This window comes from Apteryx mantelli, chromosome 5 (genome assembly GCF_036417845.1).
Source record: "Apteryx mantelli isolate bAptMan1 chromosome 5, bAptMan1.hap1, whole genome shotgun sequence".
In the NCBI taxonomy this organism is placed as follows: Eukaryota; Metazoa; Chordata; class Aves; order Apterygiformes; family Apterygidae; genus Apteryx; species Apteryx mantelli.
In genome coordinates, this window is record NC_089982.1 from 80585769 (window position 1) to 80601552 (window position 15784).

A 15784-nucleotide genomic window follows, 5' to 3' on the forward strand; every position below is an offset into this window, starting at 1 on the left:
ATACAGCAGACAGTGATACAGGGCAAGAAAGAAAAGCACTGGAGCAGCTGTTTCTTGGATTTAAATGTTGATCTTTTTTGGAAGTTGAGCTGAGATGCACCCTAGAAAGAGGTGTCTTTGACAGCCTACAGACTCCCAGGGAAGCAAGAAACTACCAAGGCAGGGACAATCTCCTCTTGCCACTGCATCCCTTTTTATTTCCCACAGAAAGTAATAAAACCCATGCACACATAAGCAAAAATAAACAGATAAACGGTCTGAACTTTCAGCACTTGGTTGAGCGACGGGTGCAAGCTGACGTGTTTACAGGGTAGCACCTGTAGCAATAGCCCCATGCGTTGCAATGCTGGCACACCTCACAGGGTTTGGCCCACAACATTTCTGCGAGTGAAAAGTCCTCTGTGTTGTGCATTAGTAAAAGAGGTCATTATGCCACAGCATAAATATTTACTAATAGTCCTTCCTACAGCTGTTCACGGAGATCTCCCCTTCGGAGAATGACCAGACTTCTGGAACAAGTGATACTGTTTATTATTGCAGGAAGAGATGGTAATGGAGGTTGTGTAGCATTTCCTTATTATTTCAGTTTTCAGTTATTCACACCTCAGACTAATCTCACCCATTTGGGCTAAGATTTCTCATGGAGGGCCTGACGGCCGGAGATGCGACGGCTCTGCCTGCCCCGAGCACCCACCACGAGTACTTTGGCTGGCAGAGGGAAGGGCCCTGAAATGTCCTGCAGGGTGGTCACCAATAGGGTGAGAACCACATGGGACTGGGAAACTCCTCCTCCAGCAGCTGCCGCACAGTGGAGATGCCTGGGAAGCCCTTTGCACTGGTGGCCAAGGTGGGTGCAGGATAATACGTCTATCAGTGCAGTGGAGGAACTTTATATTCCCAGGTGACCCTATAAAAATCTCAAGGACTCCACAACCAACTGTAAAAGAAAAGGGTGAGCGCTGAAGCACACAAAAGCAGTGAAATGTGAGAATTCCCATTGCCTGTGCAACTTCACAGTTCTCCAAGCTGGCCATATGCACTCTGATACAGTCTTTAATTACACCATCACATGCTATTTTTTTCCACAGCACCCGCCTCATTCAACACACGAGGTGGACAGTTTTCATATAATGAGCAGCTATTCAATATTTTGTTTCTTCCTCTTTGGCCTTAGGCCTCCTTTTACAGCACCCTGGCAAAGAAGTTTTATTCTGCAGTAAAGAAACCGCAGGTTTCAACCAAGCATTTAAAAACAAAACAAAGTTACTATTCATACCTGTAGACTATAAACCAACTCCCCTGAATTGATTCAGCTGGAAAAAACCTTCAGTGGACAATCAAAGATAAGATTTTCATGGGCATCATTATACAAATAACTTTTAAGGGAGGTACAGCACATTTGTTTTGATAGGCTACAGATAATTCTCCACAATAAGGAACCATTGTACTTAATAACTGCAATGCTGATTTAATACTGATTAAAGAGGAGTTCCTCTTCCAGCATTTGTAAATCTGTCTGCAGTGTAATTGGCATCCCAAATCTTGTGGTAAGCCACAAAAACTATTAAGGCTGGCTAGGAGAGGAAATTGTAGTTTTGACTTATATTGGTTATCTGCTTTTACTGGCTTACATTTCATGCAGGGTGTATTAGAGCAGGATTCCTTGGATCTTTGGGATCCGGGGCCTGCAGTTGGAGAGGATGGGGAAATAAGCAGGGCAGAAACCAATTGCTACCATCTGGGTTGGCAAAACCTTTGTCTGAGGAGGGAGATCAAAAGCCCAGAATAAGAGAAGATTCCCTTCCAACACAGTGGCAGGAGGATGCTGAATTAGGAGAAAAAGACTTTCTCAAGCACTGTGAAGGAGGAATAGTCTTTTAGGGGGAGATTTAAGAGGTTTAGGCTCAACTCTGAGCCACACCTCACATTTTCTGTGGTCTTGGATTAATCACCTGATCTCTCTTTGCCTTAGTTACCATCTGTAAAATCATAGCAAACCATCTCATGTGCGCATGCAGACTGTAGACTCTTCCAGCCGGGCAGCGTGTAAGTATGTCTACCAGATGGGTACAGGCCGATCCAAGTTTGCTCTGCACTGAGCTGGCTGGTTGCTAGCAAGATCTGCTACGAAAGCCCCAAAGTGACATGAGAACAGGGTCAGACCCAAGGTACTACAACCCCCTGAGACCAACCTGCAAGGAGGACAGAGGAGCTCACACTTGCCACCTCTGCCGGCACCCACTGATATAGATGTGTCCCCTGGCTCTCCTTACCCATTTGTATAATGGCACAGATTTTTGTTGCTTTTCTACACTCTAATGGAATGTAAAGATTAATAAATAAGAGTTAAGGTTAATAAGCAGAACTCCAAAATGTTTCAATAAGCACTATTGAATGGATTCCAGAAACTACTGCTCAAACTCCCAGAATGTTTTCATGCCAAATGAATTTTATTTTCTCAAGTCCTGACAATTAATGAATCATTTGACAGGACCCTTCTAAATCTGTCTTCTGTTCTATTCTAGATTTAATATCTTAACCACCTTGCTGGTGTCTGACACCTGTGGTTTATGCATGTTTGGTGTTAGTAATAAAGCTGGAATAAGAGGACTTTTTCTCCTTTGAAGGAGTGGGAGAACAGCAGAGAGAGAAAAGGCCATATAGTTCAAAAGGTCACTCTGCCTAACGAAGTTTGTGCTTTCCAGAGCACAAACAAAACACCTCTATCAATTTGATCTTCATCCCTGAAACGGACATGCGGTTGGTTTTAAAACACTGCCTCCTTCTCGAAAATCAACAAAGGACCTTTCTCAACCAAAAGCATTTTCACCAGGATGTACACGAGCATCTGGCCAAAGCATTAAAGGTTTGAATCCTTTGAAAGAATAAGTCAGTGATACCCATGTGTTTACTTTCAGACTTTGGCAAGAAAGACCCTAGGGGAACGCTTGATTTCAGGGAAAACTTTTCTAGTGAAAAGCAACTGGTTTGAAACATTATGGGAACACGTCTGTTCCGGAGATGAGGGACATAAAGTAATCCATCAGAAATGGTCTGAGCAACAGCAGCACACAGGGGTACACTGTGTGAGAAGGAAGGAAGGTGAACAGAAGCTAAGAAATACTGTATTTAGCCAACATTAGAATAAGGACACATGGAGATGACTGATTACTCAGCCCATATGCCTGTCACACGTTTAGTGTAAAGCTACCCTTTTCTTGGCACTGGGTAATCAATATTTGTTTGCATAGGGCTCAATCTCACGCCCACAGAGGCTGGTGGGAGTTTGCCATTTCCTTCCACGGCTGCCTGATGAGGCTCCAAATACCTACTGTTTGTGCCCAGGGCTTTCCAGTGCCAAATATAATGAACACTATTGTTCTTGATACAATTTAACTTGATAATCCAATTTCCCTGAGCAACTGAATTGGAGTTTTTGCCTCAATCCTTCCTGAATGCTAGTCCAGCTTTTACCTTGCGTCCCCTGGCTTTTCCCTCCCGTTTGTTTTTGCTGTGCTACCAAGAACAGTTGGGGCCTCCTTTGACTCACAGATGCCAAGGTGCCTCTGTCCCTTGGAGAAATGGGAGCCACTTGGGCCCTGAGTTTTACAGGGGGTGCTGAAAGAGGACACAGAAGATTAAAGACTTCGGTGACCTCCACATACTGGAGAAGTAGAAGCAGGACTGAAGCAAGCTCCTATAACATTCCCTTCTGCAAATCAGTCAGGAAGGACCAAACCACCTCCAAAAGGGGTTACGTCTATCTTTATAGACTATTTCCACTTTGCCCTTTCTGCACAGGGTTGCAAGGAAGAGGATGAACATGGATAGGAAGGAGATGAATGAGGAAAACCGAAACCACAAATTGCGTGTAAGCTGTATGCCAGCTTTTACACATCATCCTACTGATGCTACAGGAGTCTTACAGCAAGAGGGTTTCCCTCACCTAAGCATCCCTTTCCTGATAAGACATTTATGTTCTGGTCTCTCTTCTGTAATGGCTCTGCAGCGAAGTGCCTTCTCCTAGAATCACCCTGTTATCGGGTGACAATCCTCCATCAAGCAGTGCCAAGTGTTTGCTACATGCTTTGAACCCACAGCAGCCCTCCTACTGTGGAGGGGAAGGAAGAGAAAAAAATCAGGCAAGTGCTAAGCAGCAGGCAGCCAGATACTGGTCCTAAACTCTGTCCTCACTTTTACCTGTCCAAGTCCCCTGGCAGGCAGAACAGGGTGGCTTTGGGGGCAGCAGGCTGAAGTGTGCTCTCTGCAAGTACCAGCCTGCAGCAGGAAAATGGCCAGGAGTGAGTGGCCAAGGATCTCTAGTGCTACAATCTCATTGATGAGCGCAGTCTTCAGGCCCCCACCCAAAGGATAGCTGTTCTCTTGGCAAGTAATTCATGGTGTCTTTGCTTCCTCTATGCAAAAGGAGGCAAATCCAGCTCTCTGCAATGAGCTAGTCACTGACCTCGAAATGGCCTTTGCCTTCTCACTCCCACACCCAGCACTGTCCAGTGATTCATCCTGCAACTCTATCCACAGGGAACCCCCTGCTGCACCCCTCAGGGTCATTAACAAGCCTTTCAGCGTTAGTGATTTGCCTGAGCACGTCAATCCGTTGCTGAAGCTGCTGTCAGATCAGGCGGCTACACCAAAGCATCTCAGATGGCATCTCTGTTCCTCTGCGCTTACAGTCCCGGGCATCTCACATCAAACCACCCCAAGGCTGTATCTATACTGCATCTAAACCAACAGTACCTGAGCACTACAACATGATCATCTATCATGTCGCTTTTTTTTTTTTTTAAGTTCTCTTATACAATTTTGGCCAACCAGCACTTTTCCAAGCATGGTTTGAGAGTCAGAAGATGTCAAGGGTCACTCGCAGTAGGCAGTTTGCTCACAGACGCTGTATCTAGAGGCTCCATAAGTTTGCTAGCATAAATGTGAGCTGTTCAGGCCCAACAGGCACCCAGCAACATACCCAAGCACGCACAGTTCACTAGAGTGGACACAGGCCAAGACACACGGCAAACAAGACTTGACTCCTCAGAGAACTGTAGAAGTCAATACTGGTCCCACCATCCCTCAGCGAGTGCTTTACAGCTGTTAAAGAATTACTCTGAGCCCAAGAGGTGACAATCTTGTGATGGATAAAAAAACGACCATACAAGAGTCATCGAGACTCTTCATTTGAGGAAAAAGTTCTTGTGGTTAAAGCACATCACTTGTGGCCTTGCCACAGACCTTCTGCAAACACCATTTTCCAAAGAAATCGGGGACTGATTTTTCAGAGTTTTCAACTTTCCTTTCCCCACTTATCTCAGCCGTGGAGTCCCAGATGCCCTCAGCATTCCTGGTGCTCCTACGACCAAACCAGCCTTAGCCAGATTTGTCCAAAAAACCTGCTCCTAGTATGAGTGCTGGCCTCCGTGTTCCTGTATCCAAGTTACCAACCCAGCCCACAGCTCCGCTGTATGCAGCTGGGCCCAGGCACTGTGTGACTGCAAGCACGTCTGCAAGAGATAGCTCAGAAGATGTTCCTTTTTGAAGGGGATGCCAGGCTATGAGTTCCTTCCTCTGTTATCCTGTCTCCTTAGGGAGAGCCAGAAATGAAGAAACTAGCTTGGGCTGAGTCAAGAGCTCTTTCCTGTGGGCAGGAAAAGTTGTCTTTCCCTCCTCAGAGCAACATGCAGAGCTGCATGATTAGCACTTTTCCTCTCCGCAGAGACTTTTGGGGGCAAAGAGCCGTTTCCTGGCACAAAGGGCACTTGGGGCTGTTGTTGGAGGATGAAGAGGGAACTGGACAGAGTTCAAGCAGGGCCCTCATGTCTTATCAGGCAACACAGATCTCAGCAAGAAGCTTTTAGGTGTTTCAAACTGAAACAAACTTTATGGACCAAGTACTGCAAGAGACAATTAAGAAATACAGTGAGCAAGATACCTGTTTTCATCCCGCTTTGTACCCTTTCCCTTTGCCCCTTCAGCGTTCTCCACCACCCAAATTTCACCCAGCCTCTTTCCAGCTCCCCCAGCCAAGGAGCAATGAACACATTTCCACAGCAGCAACAACAGGAGACTCTCCGATTGCCCAGCAGAAGGTTCTTTGGGGGGGGCCCAGGATCACTCACCCCAACAGGTGACCCCAAAACCCTAAACATGCTTTCTAGGCCAGGCAAGCCCTTTGGGGTCAGTCAAAATCACAGCCAAAGAACCCGTGTCTCCAAGATGACATCCAAAGCTTTTTAAATCCTGCCTCCACCAAGGAGATTTCTCAGGAACTGAGCATCCCTGGGTCATATGCCAGCTCTGAGCCTGTTTCAACCTAAATATTATTATTCCTGGAGACACCACGCTTTGCAAAAGCTCAGTACATGGATCCTCCAGCTGTGCATTTTTATATGGATGCCTTAACATTTGTTTTGAGAACTATCCGGTTCCAACAGCAAACATAAAGATCAGTGTGACCTCCCCTTATCACACAGCCTTTCCTGTGTGGAATTCACTGTGATCTGTACCCTAGTGATTATTGCATCATTTCTGTTTATTTGTAACCTTTGGCACTCCGTAATCTTATCTGCCTGCAGCCGGCTGCAACGCAGAAGATGTGCAGCAACACAGCCAGCTCTGGCAATCCTCAAACACTGGAATGGGCCAGTTAAGAGTGGAGATCACTAAATGATTAGCAAAGCAAATCTGCAGTCACTGACAGCTACAAAGAAATCACACTCGCCCTCTCCCCACAAAGCAGGTGAGATCTGGCTTTCCTCCAGCTGTACTCACCAATCACAATGAGGGTGTAGTTCACATTGGTGCTGCCAAAGCCATTGGTGGCTTTGCAAATGTACGTTCCCGCATCTTCGCTTTCCACCTCCTTGATTTTCAGCCCTTGCTGAAGGATTCGGAACCTCGTCCAGCCGCTGTGGATAGTCCGCCCATCCTTCATCCACATGGTGAGAGGTGGTGGGTCGCCTTCCACTGGACACAGGAGCTTGATGGTCCTGCCTAACCTCACAGACTGACGGTGGATCACTTTATCGGCAATCCTCGGTGGGCCTAAGAAAGAACAGAAAGGGGAAGAGTCGTTATTGCTTTTCTCAGTAGTATGGCACTGATTTAAAGGCCAATCATGAATCAGGCCACTACCACATTAACTGCTATACAAAGATACTGTAAAAGGTGCTTACTAAAAATCACTGACAACCAAGGCTAAAGCTGCAAGTGATTACAGAGGGATACATCAAAAGAGACACTGGCCTGTGCTAGACCTGAAGATGCAGCCTTGGCATCATTAGCAGCTCATGCTAACCAGCAGCTCTAACCCACCAGGGAAGCCTGGCTCCGATTCCGTCTTCCTTTTCCAAAATACCCCATTCTCCTAGTGCAAGGAGGTGCCCAATACCCAAATTGTTGGGTTGTAGTTGGTGAAACAACTGCAGTTGTTTTAAACTTAACACCAATCCTGAAGGCAAAATTAGGAGCAGCACTGGTACTTAAAACAAAACACTCCCTTCCCCTCCATCCCCCAAAGAAAAAAGTTATAATCCTTTCATGTTATATGTACAGCAATTCCCTTTAATAGTCACCAGATGGGCTTTATCTGAGACATGTATGCCTGCAGTGGAACTGTTGTTGGACAATCATTAGGTAACACTTCCCTGAAGGATACAGCACAGCCTGACGGGTTAACATTGCAGGTATCGAAAAAGAGGATATTTTCACAAATTGTCTCGGCAATCCTGCTGGTTTAACCTGACTGACAAACATTTGTGCTTCGTAAAAGGTCATAATTTCATGCAAAACAGAGTGTCCCTGGAATGCCATAGAGTGAACACACTGTTTGTCACATGGTAACAGTACACACTTGGACAGGCCAACACTCAAGAAAAAGAAGTAATAAGGACTCCAACAGTGGGAGCGGTCCCTTAGCTAATTCAGCCTGGAACTTCTTCCCAAAACTCTGAAGTGTTGAAGCACGGTTTCTTTTTTCTGCATCTTTCTGCCTTTTCATTAGTCTATTGCACAAGTTCCCCACTAAAACTGCAATAGCAATGCTCTTCCCAGAATATTCTATTAATGGGTGTGATAATAAGTGCCCTGCTCTTGCATAAGGACAAAACTTTTTGGTAAGGAGTGATGATGCTGAGTTGCACCCAACCCCCCCAAGAAGTCTGTGGGATTTGAAACTGCTCTTCCTATCATATTTCTGTTTCTAGTGTTTTAGAGGATTGGACCCACATGCACATATTTGCACTTCCTCATGACTAATTCCTCTTATTTCAATATCTGCCTGAATATTCCCCAACATGACTAAGGTAGTATGTACAGTCCAGCTCATGAATGACTATGGAGCTGCTGTCCGCATTACTCATGTCGAATAGCATCTATGAGTTTCACAGCTTTGCTGCTGAACAGAAGTGTTTCTCAAGCTGAGAAAAGGATCAGCAACTAGCTCGAAAGTCATGAATTAGTTTAACTAAGACTCAGACAAGTTCAGAGCCCTGTTGAAATGCTAGGTCAGCCCTTGGAGAGGTCCGTTCTGACTTGGAGCCCCACCAAACCAAGTCAAACTTTAAGAGTAGTTTCACTGCAATCTATCTGAGAGCCAGGATACTACTCAATACATATTCAGATGGCAAAAACAGACCTATAATTAGTGCTGGGGAAAAATGTTTGGTGCAGGGCAAGCAGGGACAGTGGAGTGAGAGCACCCTCCTCCCAGCTTGGAAACCCTGCTGTAGCTCCTTCAAACCCCTTTTCCTTCCGACATTCAGGTTGACTCCTGACAAATTTTTAGACCTGGAGGAATCGGATAGTTTCCCAGTCACGTCATGTGCCTCGCTGGGGCAGGCAGCACAAGCGGCTCTCCTGATGGCACTGGAGTTGCCTCTGGTTCTGTCACATGGTTGGGTCAGCAATAAGCTTGGTCCTCCTAAATGCCATTTTCCTTTGATTGACCTTTCATTCTGAGGAATTGTTGGATCGCTCTCTGTCACAGGATCTATCCGCAGACCTTTCTGGCATTTAGAAAAGGGAGTGTTTCTCAGAGCCTTTCTGCTCGAAAAGACAAATGCCGGCATGGACCTTCACAGTCCCCTCTGTGTTCGCTAGTCCCTCCAGTGCCTTTCTCAGGATGAAGAATACAAAAATTCCCCCTGCTTTTTTTCCTGCTGTAAATGTTGTTGGATAGAGCTGCACACACTCCTGAGTAAGGTGCAATCCCAGGGCACAGGTGCTAAAAGCATGCTTAAGTTTGTCTGGTGCTGTAAATATTCCCATTTTATTACCTATCATCTTTATATTAATAACTTTCTGCGTAAGCAGTCTTCTCTCTCTGGAATCAGTCCCTCTGCATACACCAGAGGCTTCAGAGGCCCTGGCAAGCCAACGAGAGCTGGACCTCCTGTAGATGCTTATGGCAGAATCAAATGTTGTTATCATCACAGATCTCTATCTCTTTCTAAAGTGCAGGCATCTTCTGGGTCTTATTTCACTACATATTTGCTGAATCCCTTCCTTGGGAGTGTAACAGTGACGAATGAATGCTTTTCAAGTCAAGATACACTTTGGCACATCCTGCTGCTTTGTGCTGTCAGTATTTTGGGGGGAGGCAGCGGAGAGGGGGAAGCGTGTTGTGCAAAAAGAGCCCTTCAGGAACACCCCTGTGCGCTGCGTGCAGAAACATATCCCCGCTCTGAATCTGTGCACTGGAAATGCCCAGAACTGCTCACGTCCTGCTTAATTTCCAGGGCTGCTTTATGACAGCTCCATCCTCTGTTAAACGAACAAGCTGTGACTCCCCTCTGACTCAGGCAGATCCCAAAGTCTGCCCCCAGCCTGCATCGCTGCAGCACTTTGGCACTTCAGCCGGGGCAGCCTGACACCACAGTAATATTTCACCGTGCTCGGGAACTACCGGCTGGCAACCAGCCCTGCAAGGGACTGCGTGCTGCAGCAAAAAGATGCTGAGCACCCCCATTTTTCAGCAGCACCGGTGGTACTGAGGGGAGCTCAGCCCTCGGTAGCTCCTCTGGGTGATGCTGCCTTCTAACATTGCTCTGTCGCACTGGCTCGCTGAGCTCCCTGTCCTTTCTCATCTCATTTGACAAGCTACTTGCAAGCCTGTTTTACATGCCTATATATTATGCACACGTCCACCTATGCACCTTCCTCCATCAGTGTGTTCCCCCTTTTCTTCCTAATCCTTTTACCCTATGCTAGACTGTGCAAGATACTCTTTCCTCCAAACTCTTCTTCTCTCAGCTCTCCCTGTTCGCGCGGGCTTCCCGAGGCGAAGGGTTGCGGGGGTCCCTCCACGGCTCCCGGCCGCGGGGCTGGGGCACGTGCGCGCGCACAGCTGAGCGCGCCGGCGCGGGAGCAGAGTCGGGCGCTCAGCCCGCGTCCCTGGCGGCAGGATCCATTTCTCCAGCTGCTCCGAGCAGCAAACTCCCAGGAAACCACCTGCTGCTTCACCTACAGCTGTGAGCGAGGTAAAAACGGGCTGAACCCTGGGTGCTGCTGACCTCCCATCGCTCGCTGCCTCCGGCTGCTGCCCTGTGCTCGAACGCAGCCTTGGAAAGCAGATGCAATTGCTGTCCAAGCGGTAAATTCACAGCCAGTGTCTCAGCCCCGTCGCTCCCAGCCTCTAAGAGCAGGTCAGAGCTGATATCTAATGTATTTTGAGAGCAATACCCTATAGTTGCTTGCTGCAGTGCCGCTCTTGCCTTGCTTGTGGGTTGTGTGTTAGGGCAACACAAGAGCTAGGTAGCAACTCCATAAGGAACTGTTTTAAAACCCCAAATCCGACCAACATTCACATTGTTAACATCCTGAATGCGCGTATCTACCAACACGGACTTTTTAATGCCAGTAAGTATCATCTTTCTGGCCCAGTCCTGCTATCCTTACTCCCAGGCATCGGAGGGACCCCAAAAATTGCCCCGAGCCTGTACCCGAGGGCCAAGGCTGCAGACTGGGTCCTCTCAAGACAGAGCAGGAGAGAGTGGTGCTCTCGGGGCCTGGGTGGAAATCCTTGGGGAGGGATCCCTCTTCCATATCCCCCTTCGTTTCTTTGCCATTAGGCAGTGCTTCTTGAAAAATCAGTCTTTCAAAGTGTGGAGAATCCGCAAGCACGGATGGCACTAGAGACAGAGAGAGCGTCCCCGCAGCGTCTTGCACCAGGATGTGGGAGAAGCAGCCGAGCCCAAGGCCCCAGGTAGATATTCCACCAAAATTGCTGATACAGATTTTTACACATTTTTATAGCTGGAGGGAAGAGGGGAAGAGAAAACAACAACCGCTTTTTGCTCCCATTCTTGCAATCTTCCGTTGCACAAAGCCTGATGTCTAGCTACAGGGTGCTGCTGAGAAACGCCCCTTTAAGCCACCCCACGCTGGAGACGACGGGGCGGCCGACTTCCCAGCCCCTGAGACCAGAAGCGACGGTTACGATAAATGAAGCCCCACCTCGGCCCAAAAGCAGCAGGGGCTGGTCTCCTTCGGTTCCTCTTGTCCTCAGCCCAATAATTTGAGAGAGTCATTTCTTAATATTTCGGCCTCGGGTGAAGGGTGGGGTTGGACAGCCGCGGACGGGGCTCGGGAAGAAGTGAAGAGAATGCAGCTGCCTCCCCCCGCGCCTGGTTGTTATTCTTTCTCCAAATACAAACTAAATATAACTTTGCCCCATAACATTCAAATCATTTTAGTTGCTAGAAGGGATCATGCCTGGAGTTCCAAGGGCCAGGGTGCAATCAGTCTTAAAATATAATTTAAACAAGCCAGACCCTACATTTTCCACTGAGTTATTTTCCTGCTCGCCATTTCCCATCTCCAAACACATATAAATACACTCAGAAAGAAACCAACAGACGCAGAGAGATGCCAAGTTTTCTGCTCAAGATCATATAAGCCCAGTCAAACATTAACAAGGAAACGCTGTGATCACCTCATTTGTTTTAAATATTTCTGCTCCTATACATGCAGACAAGTGTGCAGATTTATTTGCCTCATTTACGAATACAAGCAACTGGAATCTCCATTCTGTTCCATTATATAAAAGACAGATCCTACACCTGTCTTACTGAACAGCTGGGCAATTTTCAATTTATATCCTGCGATACTGCTCTCTACCATCCTATACCATCGAAAAGCCCCACTTGGGGCTCTCCTGCCGACACTGCTTTGCAAGCATTCCTCTCCTTTGCTCCCCAAGAGCCTGGAAACTGCTGGTGGTTGCACCTTCTTGGCAAAAGGACTAAAACCCAACAAAGCCTCTTTGCTTTAATAAATGGCTATTTCCAGGAAGCTGTGAAAACAGTTTCTAGAAGCGTATTTAAGACACAACGGTGGAACGGACTAGAGCTTCCTGCCCACATTTCTCACAGTCAAAACCACGCACACATGTAATTATATTTTCCTGGACTGCATTGCAAAGTTCATGCACTCGTTCAACTCATACATGTAGTAAACATGATTTATGGCTCTGTGTGAAAACCCTCTAGATATATGGTGTTTTGATAGTGACTCGAAGCTAGTGCTATAATTTAGTAACACCTAGCAGTGAAAGCTAAATGATTTCCCACTCCACATTCCTAACTTTCCATGAACCCCTTTTACTGCTAACCTGGGGAGGAGATACTACTTCTACAATTGTTTGGACTTAGCCTTGTTATTCCTCAAACTAAACTGCACACTAGCTTCAAGCTTCACATATGGTGAACACACCAGCACTGACCCATGTCCTGTGAGACCATTTGCCACGATACAGTTCAAAGTGAACTTTATTAACACATTAAACATAATTACAAAGAGGAAATTCCAAGGAAGGTCAACCAGCCTGGACAGTTTCTTGGAATGGAAAGTAATTTATAATATCCACATACTGTATTGTAAAGTTTATAAAGAAGTTAAATAAGTTTTAAGAGCCCCATGGGTTATGTATATTTTATTATTTAATACCAAACACATTCACTTTCCATGAAGATAAGATTTCTTCTGAAGTGCTGTGTTAGCAAATTAGCAAAGCCATTTACCATCATTTACCATACAACCCATCAACGCATGTGAAGAATAACATCACGGACTATGGTACCCACACACCATAGGTGTCCATGTCATCAGGAGATACAGTAAAACACAGACAGATTTCATTATTAGGGTGACACAAAGGACTAAGATGATGGCCATTAACCAAAACACTTGCTCAATGTGAATACAGTCCCTCAGGCCAACACTAGGCAGCTTCATTTGGTTCTTTACTTTCACCCTGTCCATCACTGTAAACCCTGATGTTCAAACACCCTTAGTACAAGGGTGGCCCACACTGAAGTTGATTTTTCTCAGTTCCCCCATGCTTCAGAATTAATGTGGAAGGCTGGAAACGGCCATCTAAAAGCCGTGTTTTACACTTGCTTCCTGAGTTGGTTGAGACTTTGGGAGTCCATTGCCACAAAGCTGGGCTGGACAATTCCTATGCGCAATAGGATGAAGTTTAATCCTCTCTGCCAGAACAACATGAGGTTTATACATTTCCTACACTCTCTGCACATCGTCAATACCACTATTTGTATTGGCATTTGAGGCCTTGCTATGTTGAGGGCTGGACAAACACCTACCCAAATACAATTCCCCCACCAAAGAGTTTACAATGCAACCATGGCAAGAGCTTCAGTGGACATGAGTAGGTGCTCTTCAAAGGCTAGTGTTGGCTCTCTGCACCACGGGCAGCCACTACATGGAGAACAGAGTTGATAGCAATGCTTTTTTCGACAGAGATAAAAGGATGACTGCTTTGCTCACGCACACAATTAACTATTGGATAAGCAGTTCGAAGGACTGGTGTGTTCAGCAGCTTCTCATATTTTCAAAACAAGACAGGCTGCTTTTCTGAAAGGAATGCATTAGCCAAATAAAATAGGAGTCAGGGTAGGGGCAACTGGGCCAAACACTTTGGTATGTGACAGAAAGAGATCGGATTAGATGAGCTAATGGATCCTTCTTGGCTTGGCAACTGGGCAACCCACAGACCAAAACAGTGCTTATCAAAAACAATCAAAAGATTAAAGAAAAAAAAAAAGCAACAGCATCTCTGCCGAGCAAAGAGAACACTCAGAAGACTTTTAGAGAGGGACACAAAATGCCACAAGTATTTGAGGACCAGATCCCACGGATGGCCAAACTCAGCTTTGGCAATAGGGGACAATTTGCAAGAGCAAGTTCTAGACTAGGGCTACACAGCTGAGCCCAGCAAAGCGATGGAGAAAACAGCTTTGCAGATTCATTTTACAGCTAGTAAAGTGACATATTTTCTCTCTCTTCCTTATCCCTGTGGTAGGAGCTGCTTTCCCGGCAAAATGGATATTTATCGATAGCACAAGAAATGCTTGACATATTTTTACATGAGTAATAACTGGCCCCTTGGGTGAAGGCTGCCAGTAAATTTTCTACTCTGGAAGTTCCAAAAATAAGAAAAAATAGAATATTTGGGAACATGTTCCATTTAATTAAGTGTCCTGCATACACATTTCACTGCAATTTAATAAAATAGTTATTGTATGTTAAACAATTGGCACTTGGTTATTGCTCAGATTTATTGCAGTTCAACAACAGTAGATGAGATACATATCTCTTACATGTTTTTTAAATCCTTTGAGCATGTGCTTTCAATAATCGGTTGGTATTTATTTAACATGAAATTACCATCTTATTAAATTAAATGTGCATGGGTGACATTCAATTTCAAGTGTTGCCGAATATTTTTTCAGCAGCAAAAAATAGTAACTTTATCCCTTAGGTCTTGAGGTAGCAAACACAGAGGAGAGTTAGGATTATTTCCAATAACTTTTGAAGAAACAGACTTCTTACTCTAGAATGTTTCACTTCTAGTATGGAAGAAAAAGGTATTATTTATTGTTTCTAAAGTGCTGCCAGTGGGCTTGGCATGGTCCAAAAGAGAAGACTAACATTTTTACCCAGAGGCTAAAATTATATTGACAGGGAGCTTCAGATACAGCAGATGACCAGAAAGCTTTCTTTAGAAAAGAGATAAATACGATGAGGTTGCCTAGGCACAGCTACCCCCCAATCTACCCTTTTCTTTCCTGTTCAAGAAGGCAAACTGACCTGAATAATGACATTCTTAATTTGCTTTTCCTAAAAAAATACTTTTTCAAGGTTCTGAAATTAAAGGCTTTTTTAGCCTCCTGTTTCCAGGCAGGACAAATTGCCTGACACTGGAAGAAAGCTAGAAACTCCCTGGCTTGAGCGAGGCAGGAGGATCCAGAATCCGCTTGGAAATCCTGCCTAACAGCTCAAACGTGTGCTCACCAAAGCCTTCCCAAAGCCCCAGCATCCCCACCACGCGTCACTGCGGTAACACGTCTGCCAACGCGAGGAGTTTGTTTGCTTCCCATAATCTCCGGGAAACAATCCAGTCAGGCAGGCCTGAATTAGCTGCCGGGGTTAATCTACCCCAAATTTAACATAAATGCGATTGTGCTCTGCCCTTCCAACTGCTTCCTGAGCCCGGTGCATTTCCTGGCCAAATCTCCCACCAACTCCAAGACTTGTAGCAAAACAAACCAGACACTCTGCAAATCTCAGTTTAATTCATTTATTTTGTAACAAAATTCCCCTGCGAGCCACCGGTTGCAATCGTATCCCAAAACCCGAGGCTTCAAAGAAAGGCATTGACTTCTGAGCCTTTACAATACACCCTGCTCCCTGGCTTGTGCCCCTGCATATGTGCAGTTCCCTGTCACCTAATCCTCTTATTTGAATTGCTCCTATA

The 15784-nt window shown here is 45.8% G+C and overlaps 1 protein-coding gene across 1 annotated transcript in view; it reads right to left on the minus strand.

Moving 5' to 3' along the window:
* The window catches only part of FGFRL1 (fibroblast growth factor receptor like 1), a 174144-nt gene that overhangs the window by 83468 nt on the left and 74892 nt on the right, over positions 1 to 15784 (minus strand). Inside the window, exon 3 of the mRNA XM_067297199.1 lies at positions 6781 to 7053. Within this exon, the coding sequence (XP_067153300.1) occupies positions 6781 to 7053 (273 nt within the window). The remainder of the gene's footprint in view (positions 1 to 6780; positions 7054 to 15784) is intronic.